The sequence below is a fragment of the Manacus candei genome, unplaced genomic scaffold (assembly GCF_025592945.1).
Source record: "Manacus candei isolate 608988 ecotype Guabito, Panama unplaced genomic scaffold, ASM2559294v1 h1tg000053l, whole genome shotgun sequence".
Lineage (NCBI taxonomy): Eukaryota > Metazoa > Chordata > Aves > Passeriformes > Pipridae > Manacus > Manacus candei.
The window spans coordinates 1,286,005-1,300,448 of record NW_026138101.1 but is presented as its reverse complement, the minus strand read 5'-3'; the positions used below and the strand labels follow the sequence as shown (position 1 = coordinate 1,300,448).

General features: G+C 40.2%; 1 protein-coding gene across 3 annotated transcripts in view; it reads left to right on the top strand.

Moving 5' to 3' along the window:
- The window catches only part of CDH13 (cadherin 13), a 446,130-nt gene that overhangs the window by 353,766 nt on the left and 77,920 nt on the right, over window positions 1–14,444 (top strand). For all 3 annotated transcript variants that reach the window (XM_051801744.1, XM_051801745.1, XM_051801743.1), the window contains one exon: window positions 3,604–3,744. In XM_051801744.1, the coding sequence (XP_051657704.1) occupies window positions 3,604–3,744 (141 nt within the window). The remainder of the gene's footprint in view (window positions 1–3,603; window positions 3,745–14,444) is intronic.

The window sequence follows — 14,444 nt, the reverse complement described above, 5'->3', positions numbered from 1 at the left end:
CATCCAAGTAGTTCCACTGGTTTCCATCTTGCATTTTGGGTCCCACTGTGCTGACAATGATGTAAATTCCAGTGGAATTTAAAAATAAATCCTACAACCTAAAAGTGATAGCCAGAACCAAGACTTAGGCTTGGACTGTTGCTGCTGGTGGTGTGAAATACTAACCAGGGCTTGCTTCTCTTCAATCACTGATAGTTTTTTATTGTATCTGTAGAAAATATTAGAAGATTCAAACCCAGCAGAAAACCATCATTGTCTGCTTTCAGTCAGCATCACCTGAAAGAACTCCCTGGGTTTGTTCCACCTGTGTGTGTCTGCACTGAACTGTTTGTTTCCCTCTGTTGGGATTAGATCCTGCTGGCTTTGGCAGGAACCTGAACCCTGGAAAAGTGCCTTTTCTGGCCTCTCCTTGTTTTCTGGTGCTGAACCAGTTATGTCAGGGCAGCAGGGGAGGGAAATCTGGTCGGAATGTTAACACTGGCAGTGGGTGGACATTTGAAGCAAAGCACTCAGGACACAACTCACCTCCTTGGCAAAGCACACATTTTGGAAGGGTCACCCCTGCCATGGCTAAATGACAAGAGTGAAAATTTATGGGGAAAGGAATGGCTCTCCTGCTGTAATTATACAAACCCTCCCAACAGTGTTACTCTCCATGAAGTCACGGTTGATAACTAATAAGCCACACAAACAGTGACTTGATGTTCATTAATTAAAATAATCTATTTTCCTTTTTAGCTGTAGATCCCACTCGTTGAGGGTTGGGGTGTATTTTGATGGCCAATATCTCACTATCCAAATGGTACTGGATTGTTTTTGTAGGAGTGTGCTTCAGAGTTTAGGTTACTTAGCAGCAGGTCTGGGTTAAGTGATAGGCAGTGACAAGGTGGGACAAGAGTCTGAGCCACAGGGGGGGACCCAAATGCTGCCAGTTTTGGGTGCTGCATTTCCCCCTCCCCTGCAGGGAGAGGAGAGGATGGAGATGGCAGGGATGGAGAAAGTGAAGGAAGGCTCCACTGCTCCTATCCAGGAGCACTCATTCCTCAAAGGATGGGAGCAAAAACAGGGAAAAGACCGTGCTGGGGTAAAAGGTTTGAGCCTTGGGAAAAGGGAAAAGATGAGCAGGTGCCATGAGAGCTTTTAGTGCAGCCCCAGTCCTGGGGGAGGTCTCAGTACAGACCCTCCTCAGAGGCATCAGCTGAGGGAGGGGGTTGGTGGGAGCACAGGGATCCAGGCTCTGTCCACAGATCCTGGGATTTACCAGCACCCTGGGAAATCACACAGACCCAAATAATTGCTACGAGTGCCTGAATTAGCTGGGCTAAAAGTACAAGAATTGCTAAAAAGTCCTTTACATGGTATCTCCTGGTATGAAGAGAGCATCTGATGGGAACCTGCCTCTGCTCTGGGGTTTGGGTCTGTGAGGAGCTGCTTTCTCTAACAAAGCAAATATTTGGGGACAGCACTAGACGTAGGAAGTGCTGCATAGCAGTGAAGTATTAGTAATGATATGAAATACTACTCAAATTCAAGGTTTTCCACATTTCATTGCGAGCTTGAACATTGGACTCCTGTCACAGACATTTCTGCTACAGTACATGCAATTTCTAGAATAAATGGGCTGGCTTTCAGTAGAAAATGGGACAGTTTTCAAAGGAAAAAAGGCCAATTTGTGAGTAAAAATGGGCCTCTTTCTGAGCAAAGAGACTTATAAACATGAAGTGATAAATGGCTTTGCAAGTTTTCCATACAATAATAACAATTTCCTAATCAATGTAAAAGTTGCAGGTAAGGGAGGGGAGAGGAGCTTCATTGAGGTTTTAATACACTGAATGCATTTTAGAAAATAAATATATGAAAACAGTAAATTTTGTTCCACTCTGTAATGTGAGTTTGTGTTGGAGACATGTCCGCAATATTTCTTTGCGTGTATTTTTATGATGTTATAAATCAAATTCCTGTTCTTGGTTTGCTGCCTTCTGAGATGAATTTCATGAAATAATGTTGCAAGACTTAAGGAAATACATTTTTTAGGATCCCATGTGTGGCAGTGGCATCTGATTTTCTAGTAGTCCATACATCTTTAGAACAAAATATATCTTCTAGCTTGACTTATTGATTTTACATAAATATATTGCTTCATAATAGCTGATCTGATGAGCAACTGGTGGGGTTGCTTTTCTCATGGCCTAAAAATGCTTCAAAATCTGAGGAGTTGGGATCTCCTTCTTACACATGCTCCAGAAAAGGTGGCGTGATGTGCCCAGGAAAACACATGATGCAGAATGCACTATTTAGGGAATGCTTTCAAACCACTTGGCCACAGAGATTGTGTGACCTGAGAGGTTGCTCTGCCGAGCTGTCTCCCTGCTAATTCCCTGGAAAAGGGATAAAGGACACAGGATGAGTGATGCCAAAGATGTGCATCCTGGGTCTTGCAGACACAGTTGGCTCAGGGATCTGCTCTGACGTCATTCTGTCACTTCACCCCAAGGATCCAGAGGAGGTTTTGTTGTTCAGGGGAGTTTTGAATAAACATTCCTGAGCACATGAGATGTTCTTACCATGCAGTTTTGAAGGTGACTGCAGCACTTCCCAGCTGTGCCCTCTGCTGATGGTGCAGCACACGTGACCTTAGGGCAGATGGTCCCATATAGGCAGCCATACAAAATCCATTTTAATGAGGTGCCCAGCCTTGTCTCCAGTGAATCCATGTCAGCACTCCCTTCGAGTTCCATGGGAGCAGGTTCTGATGCTGATAATTGCTCCCTTTGGTGGAGCTGTTACTGACCCACGGTCCAGCTTGCAAACAGATGTGCTTTGATGTGAGGGAGGAGAATTCCAAATGCTGTCACATTCCCACTGCAGAATGGTGACCACAGGTGTTTTTATTTTTTTCCAAGTTAAGGCTGTTTTGGGAGGAGGAAATTAAGGGTGGCTTTTGCTCTGGCCCTGTGCTGTCTGGTTCCACAGCAGGGAGGCAGCCGGGCAGGTACCCATGGCACCAGAATCAGAGATCTTCCATGTCAGCAAATACACTCTGTGTGTTTGCTTTGGGCAACAACTGCCAGTCCCTGCCCATTTTAGAAACTGCTTTTTTGTTTCTTCCAGTGAAGCAAACTTAGATTACCAGTCTAAATGCTAATACACAGAATGAATGGGATTTAATAGAGCGAATTTATATGTAGATTGTGACATTAGTATTTAATTACATACCCATCATAACACTGATGAAGCAAGCTGCTAAATATTGGTGCACTGAAGGTAGAACTTACTTGTAAAGAGCAAGGATATTTTAATTTCTTGCCTCTTTCCTAATCTTCTTAAATAACAGGATAAATTAGGTACTGTTTACCAATATTCACCTTCATGCTGTATTGCAAATGAGGGCTGCAGAGTAGCAGCTGAAGCTCCTGCAAAGCTGTGCTGCTGTTTTGGTAAAACACTGTGATAACAGATCTGTTTCTATGCTATGTTTTATCGGGCCAAATAAAGTTTGAGAATTTTTCAATTTATTATTTTAATATGAATTAAAAGTAGTATGTTATTTGTGTGAGGGTTTTTTTTTTTAACCCTTCCTTTTCTGTTCCTTTTTTTTTTCAGACTATGGAAAGCCCAAAATACGAGCTGGTTATAGAAGCCAAGGATATGGGGGGTCTTGATGTGGGACTGACTGGCACAGCAACTGCCACTATTCTTATTGACGACAAAAATGACCATCCACCAGAATTTACCAAGAAGGAGGTAAGAGTTTGCCATCTGTGCTCTACAGAACGGTGCAAGCAATTGTAATTAACTCACTTCTAAATATAAAACTGTTCCTTAAGGAAAGGAAAGACTTCCAGACGTGTTTTTAGCTCAGTGTGACAGACTTTCCCGGAGCTGCTCTTTTCTGGTTTTTTACCTCAGCAAATCTGTATGCATCGTTTCCAAATCAAAGTGCAACCACCAGGTAACAATTTGTGTCAAGGGATGCCATTCAGAGGTTGGCTGGCAGGGTGAAAAGCTGTAAAATAAATTTGCTGGTGGTAACTTTCTCCTTTTTCTCCTATAGGGGAAAATAACAAGTTCTCTTTCCCTACCTTCTAGCTCAGGACTTCCATGGTCAGGACCAGGGATGAAAGCAACACGTTTTTTCCCTGTCTCCAGCACTTCCCCTGTGAGCCAGCAAGTGTTGGGAGCTCTGTAATTAAAACCCTAGTCCTGAAAGCTTTAAATTTAACCTACAGGTAGAATTTGCACTGAAAGTTGTTTCCCTGCAAATTGAATTCCACTGAAGAATGCTGGAAAGTCTGATAAAACCCAAACCAAAGGTATTCCCTGACTACAGGGGATGTAATAATAGTGCCATAGCAACTCAGGCAAAACATCTGCCAAATTTCATGCCCTCCTCACACTGTTCTCTTCCTTCCTCTACATTTATTATTAGTCTGACATTTACTTTTTTTATTTTTTTTTATTTTTTTTTACTTCTGGTACCTGGAGGGAATGGGAAAGTTTCAAAAGTTTTACTTCGTTTGGATTTTGCTATAAAAGTTTTCTGGGGCTCTGCAGATTTTTAAGGAATATTCCCAAAAGATGAGAAGTAAGCATGAGGGATGCTGATTTGAAGGTAATTGTGGAAAAAGAAAAAGAAAGCCTGTAGAATTCTTGTAGAAGGCTGTAGAAGTCTTGCTTTTTTTTCCTTGAGGTTTTACCTTTTCAACATTTTTTTTTGCTGGCCTAATATTAGCAATTGACAACGGATTACTTTGAAAAAAAATACTGCTATTTTATTTGAATTATTATTATAAAAGCAAAGTGAACACCAGATAAAAGAATGGCAGAGAAGGGTTATTAAAAAAAAAAAAGGAAGAAGAAATTAGAAACAATGACAATTTTGCCAAGAGGAATATTAATTTTCACTAATCAGTGGCAATAGTTATAATTACTTCAGTCAAATGCTTTGGCAAGTGTTTCAATCATCTAAAAAGTATTATGGAGAGCCTGATCCAAACCTTTTTAGTACAGAGGTGACAATTAAGTGGCTTTGATCAAGCAATTAATTCCCTTAGAATTAAACTTTAGATCAGGTTTTTAATGCTCTGTTTCCTGACAACCAATACTTAAAATATGTTTAAAATACTGTATTATTTAGCCTTCCTGGACATAACAATGTCCGAGACAACTCAGTGTATTTAGAAATAGGAATTTATTGGATTAATGAATATTGATAGCAATTCATGAGAGCCACAGTCCACCTACTTGAATTTCCATAATTGGAGATTTCTTCTCTTGGAGCAATCTTTCTGTGTATCTTTCAACAGAATTCTTTTCGAGAAACCTTTCTATAATTTTATGTCCTATTTGATTTAGTAGTTTGGTAATTTGGGCAAGCATGTTAAAAACCTCGTGTGTCTGCTTAGGCACAAATGTACTGTTAGTACCTGTTTCTGTGGAAATTAATGTTTATAAATGAAATGTTTATAAATTCAGTTGTCAGTGACAGTAAAAGGGTCTCTGTACCCTTGAAATGTTGAGGGATTTTAGCATAGAAATAAAATAGGTGTGAGGAGGCAGCACTATCTAGTTTTCTTTCTGGTCTTAGACATTCTTCTTGCAGTTTATAGTTTCCATAGAGACATATATGTATATACATATTTTATGGTTTGGCATGGGTTTGAACCTTTCACTATTTAGAGATGTTAATGACCTCAGAAATCTTCCCTCTGGCTTGCTAGGTGATATTCTTAGCCCATGAATAAGGCAGGAAAAATCTGTCTTTAGATGTATGATGCCAGGTCCTTTTAGAAACAGATGCTCAATATAAAAGAAATAGTATAAGAGGTGTCTATTAATTGAGCCAGTGACACTTTATTTGGTTTATTGCCTTAAGTGTTTAGTTATTGTATTTTAATACCAGTTGTATACCACAGGCTGCAATACTATTGATTTGGATTAGAGTTGAAAGGAGAAGGCACATCCTACAAGATAACTTTTGAAGTGGAAAGCTCAACTTCAGTAAACCTGAAGGTTTGATTTCAGAGTGCATTTTCTTCTCTTTACTTTGAGATTGGCTGCTTTAGGCCTAGGTTCTTATGGTATTGACATGTTTTCCCAGCCAGTTTCCTTCTCTCTAAAGATCCTTTTTCTCAACATGTTTTTCCCTTTTATTAAAGAAACACTTATTTACTGCTCTGTGTTTCCATCTGACAACATAATTTCTACATACAATAGCTCTGCCTTTATTTATCATGTGCTGTTGATGTAGCTCATTTAAACCAAGTTTTCAATGTGTTCTCTTCCTCTGGCAGCACAGGGGCCAAACTCATTCCTGATTTGACACAGTGAAAGGAATGAAATCAGGAGAGCTGGATTTGCTCAAAAGTCTGGACCCTGTGTAGGTTCAACACTGGGTACCCCAGAGAGTGCAGTAATTGCTGTTTTGAATCTTATTAAAGATACATATGATTACAATACAACAGAAGTTTAGTGATTTTACACATCCTTCTCCAACGTTGAAAATTTCTATATTTCTATATATTTCTATTTCCAAGAAGTCTTATATGTGCCAAGAGATATCTGGTTCCTCAGTGCAAGGCAATCTCAGCCATGGCTGAGTATGTCTCTGTCTGTTGAAGATGAGTTTTATCTTTTAACACTTGACTGATCTCTCCCACTTTTTTCCTCAGAAACAACATTATGAATCTACCCCTAAGCAATGACACACTCTGTGTACTGCTTACTGTGTCTATTCTTTGGAGACTGGGTTCTTAAACACTTATTAAAAATACTTAATAACAGGTTTTATTTGAGTTTTTTAGAAAGAATCATAGAATCCCAAAATGGTTTGGGTTGGAAGGGACCTTAAAGCTCATCTAGTTCTACCCCCTGCCATGGGCAGGGACACCTTCCACTATCCCAGGTAGCTCCAAACCCCACCCAACCTGGCCTTGAACACTTCCAGGAATGGGGCAGCCACATCTTCTCTGGGCAACCTGTGCCAGGGCCTCCCCACCCTCACGGGGAAGAATTTCTTCCTAATATCCAACATAAACCTGCTCTACTTCAGCTGAAGACCATTCTCCCTTGTTCCAGCACTACCTTCTCTTATAAAAGAGTCCCTCGGCAGCTTTCTCATAATTCCTGTTTAAACACTGGAAGGGGTTCTGAGCTTCCCAGAGCCTTCCCTTCCCCAGGCTGAACAGCCCCAGCTCTCTCAGACTGCCTTCACAGGAGAGGTGTTCCAGCCCTCTGATCAACTTGGTGGCCTCCTTTGGGCTCCCTCCAACACATCCACACCTCTCTTGTGTTGGGAAAGGCCTTAACACCCCTTTGTTGCTGTGCCTGGTTTGGCAGCAGCTTCTCCTGGATTTCTGTAGATCTTGTTGGAAGAAGGGGATGTTTCAGGTGGTTGTTCTTTCAGGACACAATCCCAGAAGAAGCTGAGCAGCCTGGCTGTGATCCAGTACAGCACTTCCATTAACTCCAGAGGAGCACTTTAAGCCCATGAGGCTGTCAGTGTGTGTCAGGCACTGGGATGGGTTAATATCTGAGACACTGCTCTGTGGGATTCAGCCCAGTTAATTATTTTGTTACTGCCCCATCACTCTACACACTCCCAAAATATCTGCCTTGTCCTATTTCACATATACCTTACAGCTAATAATGGGCTTGAGCAGTGTAAAAATCCATTCAGGTGTGCAAACAGTAGCCTGTTCCCTCCAGGGGGTTAAATAATTTCATCCTTAATGCCTAAAAGAGCAATGTTTTAAGAGTTCCTCCAAAAATCCCAGGTGAAGTGAAAAGGTCTACCTTTTAAAAGGTCACAGTGGCTGGGATATTGTGCCAAATTTAAATTATAGAGACTGAAAATAGAGATGCTTGTAAAGTTAGTGGCCCCTTTTTAAAATTTACAACTCTATTTCTATAATAGGAAAGAGTTTTCAAATTAATTTTGCGAATTATTACCGAATGCAGCATTTTGTATCGCAAAGAGCAATTTGACCTTTCCTTTCCAGCAGGTCAAATTTTGTTCAGCAGCAAAGGATTACTTATGTGTGGGTAAGGAATGAAGCAGAGCAAGGAGCAGGAGTTGATCATTCTGGAAAATCTGATCCCTGGCCTGCATACTGCAGGATATCCCAGCTAGGTGGGAACGACAGACTGAGAGAACATTAATGGTGCTGAACCTTGTTTTTATACCTAGAGCATTAACAAAAATGAGAATTATTTTCTTGTGTCCCTGTGACAATGGGTGACAGCCAACTGTAGTGTTGTGTGCCTGCAAACCAGTCATTTTAGCCTATAGTTATATGTTATATATTGCAGTGTCCCTGTGGTTGTAGTGGGATGAAAAATTAGCACTGTGGCTGAAAGCCACGAGCAGGCAAACGCTCCTCTTGTATCTGTTCCTGTAGGTTCTGCCCAGATGTTCCCTAAGACCTAGGGGAGAAAGGAAAAGAACATTGTTTTAACATGAGAAAGATATGGACTTGACCCCCTCTTGTCTATTCTTCCTCCTCCAAAAGACTAGTCCAATGAATCCTTCTTATACCACTCAGACTGCAGAGTATATGCTCAAAAATGAGATTCTTCTGAATATATTTGCCTTTTTATTCTGTCCTATATTTTTAAATCTTCCATTTTAGCTCTTTAATATGTTACTTTTTCCTTAATATCAGATATATTGTCTTTCCTTAGCAAACGCTACCAGGCACTGGAGAGAAGAATGCAGTGATGTGGTTTAAGGGGATGATTTTTCTACAATCCCCCTTGTTCTTGCATCTCTCCTTTGCCACAGATTTGGGACAGCAGCCCATCCCTAGTCATGCATTGAAAAGTGGGACTTGTCAGAGTGTTCTCACTTGCATATAAGAAAGAGAGACCTTGTTTGTTCAGGGAATAGTCATTCTTGACACAATTCCTCTTTGTGCCACTTCCATTCTCACCTTCAATTTCATCCATTTCTGGGACAAAGAAATGCAAAATACAAATAATTCTGTCACATTGGGGAGAATAAGAACAGGGAAAATATGTTTTCCTGGTATAGATTTTTTTGAATCTATGTTCTTAGAAATGACTTTTCCAGATAAATGAAGAAGCTTGCCTCCTGTGAACAGAATAAAATTCGTGTAATTTGACAAAACATTACCACAGTGAGATTTGAGATATACTAGTGCTGAGTCTTAAGTGAAAAATATGATTTTCTCACATTTTGAATACCAACTGATAAATGGTTTATAAAAGGGTAATAAATGACTAATGTGTGCTTTAATAAATGATTCATCAGTTCCTACAGAGACCTGTGAGTGAATAGGTTGCTTGTCACCATGATTTATGATGACTTCCAGCACTGTCTTCTGACTCAGTTGTGTTACCCACTGGGGCAAACCAGCCCCTGGAGGACAATATGTATCTCCTTCTGCTCGTGGTTCAAAGAGGATATGAGACTTTCACAGCACCATCTGGAGAGATTTATTTTTCAGCTCAGGCTGTTGAGAAACAGGCTTGTAGCTCTGAAAGTCCCTGCCTTGTTTCTTGGGATTGGCTAAACCATATTGAGGAGCAAAAACTGAGCTAAAGGCAGTTGTAAGGTTACTCCAGGCTCTTCTTTCCACACTTCTTTTACAAAAATGTCTCTCTCAGACATGATACTCTTATTTTCTGTGGTAGACACACCTTACCAAAGCAGGCCTGATTTGTCCATTCACTTGGCATGTTTAAAAACCGATCTCACCTCCCCTTTTTGTGTGCTCTGAAAGTCAACCCTGGTCCTTATGTTGTCTTACAAGGAAAATTTTTGTCCTTTGGGATCCCTAATTAATCTTATTCCTTTCTCTGCTCTGTGGGTCTTGCCATTGGGCTGGAGCTGGATTCTTCCCATGTCACGTAGTGTTCTCTCCTGCTGGATGTTGGAAGGGCAGACGACTGAGCTGAGGTGCTTGAGCAGCAAAAGCAGATCTGAGCAGATGAGAAGAAGCCATTGCCAGCTGACAGTTAAGAAAAAGAGTTTTACTCTGGCCTAAATGTTATAGGAACCTGAAATTCTGAAATTCTAGCAGCCTGTTCGAACTGGAGCAGACAGTCAGATTTGTCACGAGAAATAGTTTTGTGGAAGGGATAAAACTCTTTCAGCAAAATCACACGAACAAAATGCATATTGGAATCTCCATTTGGCTCCTGTTTCTGGGCTGTGAGACAGTTTACATGCAGAGAAATCAGAATTCACACAGAAACTCAACAGAGCAGGGCAAAGCCTCTGCAGCTGTTGGTAAACTTTGGCACAAAGAGCAGCTTCATGATGGCTGGGGATCACCAGAGAGGAGCTCTTTGGCCATTCCTTGTTTTTTCTAGAGTTGTAAATACAACTGAAAAAGGCTCCTGGAGCGTGTCTTAACCTTCAGAAACCCCTTACACCAGAGAGATATTTGCACTGACCTTTTCACTCAGCTTTACTTCCACTTCATACTCCTGCAGCAGTTCACTACCACACTTGACAACCCTCCAAGTGCCCAAAAGTCTCCTGGAAAACAAACTAAAGATGTTCCCTGGTATGTTTTTCATATGTGAAAGGTAGAATTCGAGGATGATTTCTCTGGTCATGGAAAACAGAGGAAATGGGATCAAGGCAGCATTGCTGTTTCTCTGTCACCTTTGTGAGGTACCTGTTTCACCTGTTCTTGAAACATCCAGACATCAAAAATTGGAGGGTTTCTCAGGCTAATCCTGCACAAATCTGAAGAATGAAAGTTTCTGCATTCCTGCATAGCCTGAGCTTGATTTCCTTTGCTAGAACTTAAAATCATTTCATCTTATGTTACCCTCAAAGTTATGGAGGAGAGATTATGCCCTTGATACCATTCTTAATTCTTGTATAATGACAATTCATGAAGAGGAAACACGGATCTCAGGATATATTGTCTGTTTCTTTAAATGAATAACTCTTGTGTTAAAGCCATTACGCTCATGGTTTTTTTTTTCCCCCAAAATATTAACCTAACTATTGTTTTGATGAAAACACAAGATCAAGTTATCCAATCTGCATTTTTCTATGTTCAAGATGAGGCAAAGATGTAGGTGTATATTTGTTTCTGCTAGAGTCCATTTGCCAAGTATCTGGTAATTTAGTTTAGAGAATAACTATTAGTCAAATGAAAAGGTATTTATTAAATCCATTTGAAAGGAAACAAGGATCTAAATAGTGGCAAATATTTTATTTTCCAAATGAAGACTGTGAGCATTCTGTTGTCACTGCAAAAATGAGACAATATTTGAAATTTTCAGTAAAGTTTTATTGACTTTTATGACCATTTCTTCATGGTTTATAATTGGTCATTAGTCTCACTCATGTTGTAGTCCAAGGCATTCAGAATTTCCTTAGTTGTCATGACTTACACAGTAAGCAGTTCAGGAATCTAAAAATCTAATTAACAGAATTTTAGAAACCTCCTTATTTTTTTCCCAAAATAATTTTAAATATCAAAGATAAAAAAGAAGAAGAGCTTAGTGGACTTAAAAAAATAACTGTAAAGACATCCAGTGTCCACTGGAGTTTAAAAAACTGGGCTTAGGAGCACAGATTGCTTTGACTCTCAGTGCAATTAGGATTCTGAATGTCTGTCTCCCTTATAAACACTTTCAATTAATCTGGAATAATGCCCAAGATCAAGAAAATTGTTCATTAATATTTCTGATTTGTGTTGTGGTGGTACCAAACTAGGGACATCTGGAAGGCTTATTTAAACATTCTGGCTATCTGGGTAATGAAATTACCTTTTTATTATTATTTTTTAATTTTTCTTCATTACTGTGTGTCAGTTTTATCAGAATTAGCTGGTTTGAGGATTGTCATGTGATGGGAAGTGCTCAGCACCACTCAGGATTGAATTGCCAATGACCTTAAAAACAAACACTCTGCTGTAGTGCTACAAGAAGAGAATAATTTCAGAGGAAGAAAACCAAATAGGATTATTCTGTGCATTGACTGAAACAAAGGGCTGTTCAGTAAAAGAAAAACCTAAACCAACAGCGTTTGGAAGACCAGTGTCTCCTGTACTCCTCCAGGTTCACACTGTGCACATAATGATCTGCGTTCGTGTGGCTGTCAGTGAGCAATCTGTATAACCACTGCAAGCACTTTGTTCAAGAACTTTTGCAAAATATGTTTAAGGCTGAGTCCATCCACTTATCCCATAATTAGGGCTGGATCCTCTGCATAGCAGTAGGCAGCAGACTTTGACATTTATCTTTGCTTCTGAGGGGCGAGTTCGTTGCTTTGTTTCCCTCCACCAAGGTCATGAAATACATGAAGTTGTCTGTTTAATCTCCAGATAAACACATTACAGTGGTACATAAAACAACAGAGTGCCTGCTTTATAAGCTGAGAGCAGCTGAGAAACACTTGTACAATACAGGAAGGGTTCTGTGAATAGAAATGATCATTCAAACAGTGTGAAATTGGGGAGGAACACAAAGCCACTGCACTGCTCCTCCAGATCTGATTTGCTTCCCAGCACTCTTGCTCCAAGCATGCTCTCACAGTAAACTTGTATTTTTGCCAACCCTTCTGCTTTCTTTTTTTTTGTTTTTCCCTTTGTCACTGTTCCTTTCCTGCCCTTCATTTATTTCATTGATTTCTTATAATCAGCTGATCTGAGCCATCCTGATGCAAACTCCTGTGTGAGCCCCTGCCTTTTGTAAGCCTTTGGTTCTGCTTGGAAGGTCAGCAGCAACTCAGTGGTAATAACAGCAATTCTCACTGCAGCTGGTAAATTCTCACCACAAAACCGTTCCAATGCTGACTATCCTCTGAAGAATTCTTCCATCTGCTTCTGCTAACAGCAAATATCCAAACACTGTGAGCAACAGAAAAGCCATAAACCCACAATTTATTGCTCTCTTCTACAAGAAGTGAAGGTTAATATGCTTCCTCAGTGTGGTCTATGAAGTGTGAACTTTACGATAGATATTAAGGTCAGAATTACAAAGTAAACAGGAGCAGGAAGAGTTTTGAGTACATGTAGCGCAAATACATTTGGGGAAGGAGCTGGAGAGTAGAAATTAAAAAGGAAGGAAGGCTCTTGAGAGAAGCACAAGCTAAACAAAGATAATGTAATGTCTCCAGACCTAGTCTTGGACCACTTATTCAGGGAAGCTGTATAAACATAATTATTACCAGCCACTGCCAGGAGTGGTTATGTGATTTTCCAATTAGAGAAAAAACCTGCCAGCTGGAATTTTGCAGTTGCCTTCAAATCAAATTAGGACTATTTTCTAGAGATTTCAATTTTAATGTAAATTTTAAAATCGGTGTCTTTTACCTGATTTTTTTTTCCTCTGAATATGGTGCTGAAGCCCTCCATGGACATTTCCTTTGGTTTCACTCTCCTCCAAGAGTGTTTTTAACATGTACCACAGTAACTGTCCAAGGAGCTCAAGCTTCAACACTGAGTGCAGGCAGGTGACACTCAGACTTCCAAGAAACTTCACATGATTACTTTCAGATCAAAATATTGAAAGAACCAATCAATCTTTTCTCAAATTAACTTTGGGGTTCTCTTTTGGGAGACTTCATTTGACTTTGTGACATCCTGTTGTTCAAACCATGTGGATACCCTGTGATTTCTGTATGAGGTGTTCACTGCAGAGTGACTCCCAAATCATGGTTGTCTCATTCATAGCATCATGGATTGGTTTGAGTTGGCAGGGACCTTAAAGAACATCTAGCTCCATGTGCCATGGGCAGGGACACCTTTCACTAGCCCAGGTTGCTCCAAGATCCATCCAACCTGGCCTTGGACACTTCCAGGGATGGGGCAACCACAGCTTCTCTGGGCAACCTGTGCCAGGGCCTCTCCACCCTCACAGGGAAGAATTTATTCCTAATATCCAATATAATCTACCCTCCTTCATCTTAAAGCCATTCAGCCAGGACAATATCCAAATTGGTGGTCAGGTAGAGGGGAACAGATGCCGGGTGTTCCTCTGGTGGTGCAGCCAGCAAAAATTCTCTGTGGCTTAAAGGACTTTCTGCTTCATGTACATAAAGAATCACAGTCCCTCATGTGGAATATTAACAGAAATACCAAAATCTCCTTGTCTGACACAGCACAGCTGATTTGAGGAGTAACAAATACAGGAATTTTTAGATGTGTTGCAAAATATCGCTCTAATCCCGCGAGTTAAGAAACCCACACTGTTAATGTGCCTCCAGCATCTGTGGGAGTTCTATTTTAAAAGTAGGATTAAACAAGATAACACACTATAGATCTTAACATATTCAATTTGCAGCAGACAAAACCCTATTTAATACCAATTACACAATGTGTGTGAACTGGTATTATAGTTGCAGTTTATATGAGCAGAGGGAATTTATAAAGCTGAAGTCTATTCATTCAAAAATAATAGTTATAGAACTGCTTGGGTCATTCCACTAGAATGGAATGAGTTTTGTGATCAGTTTA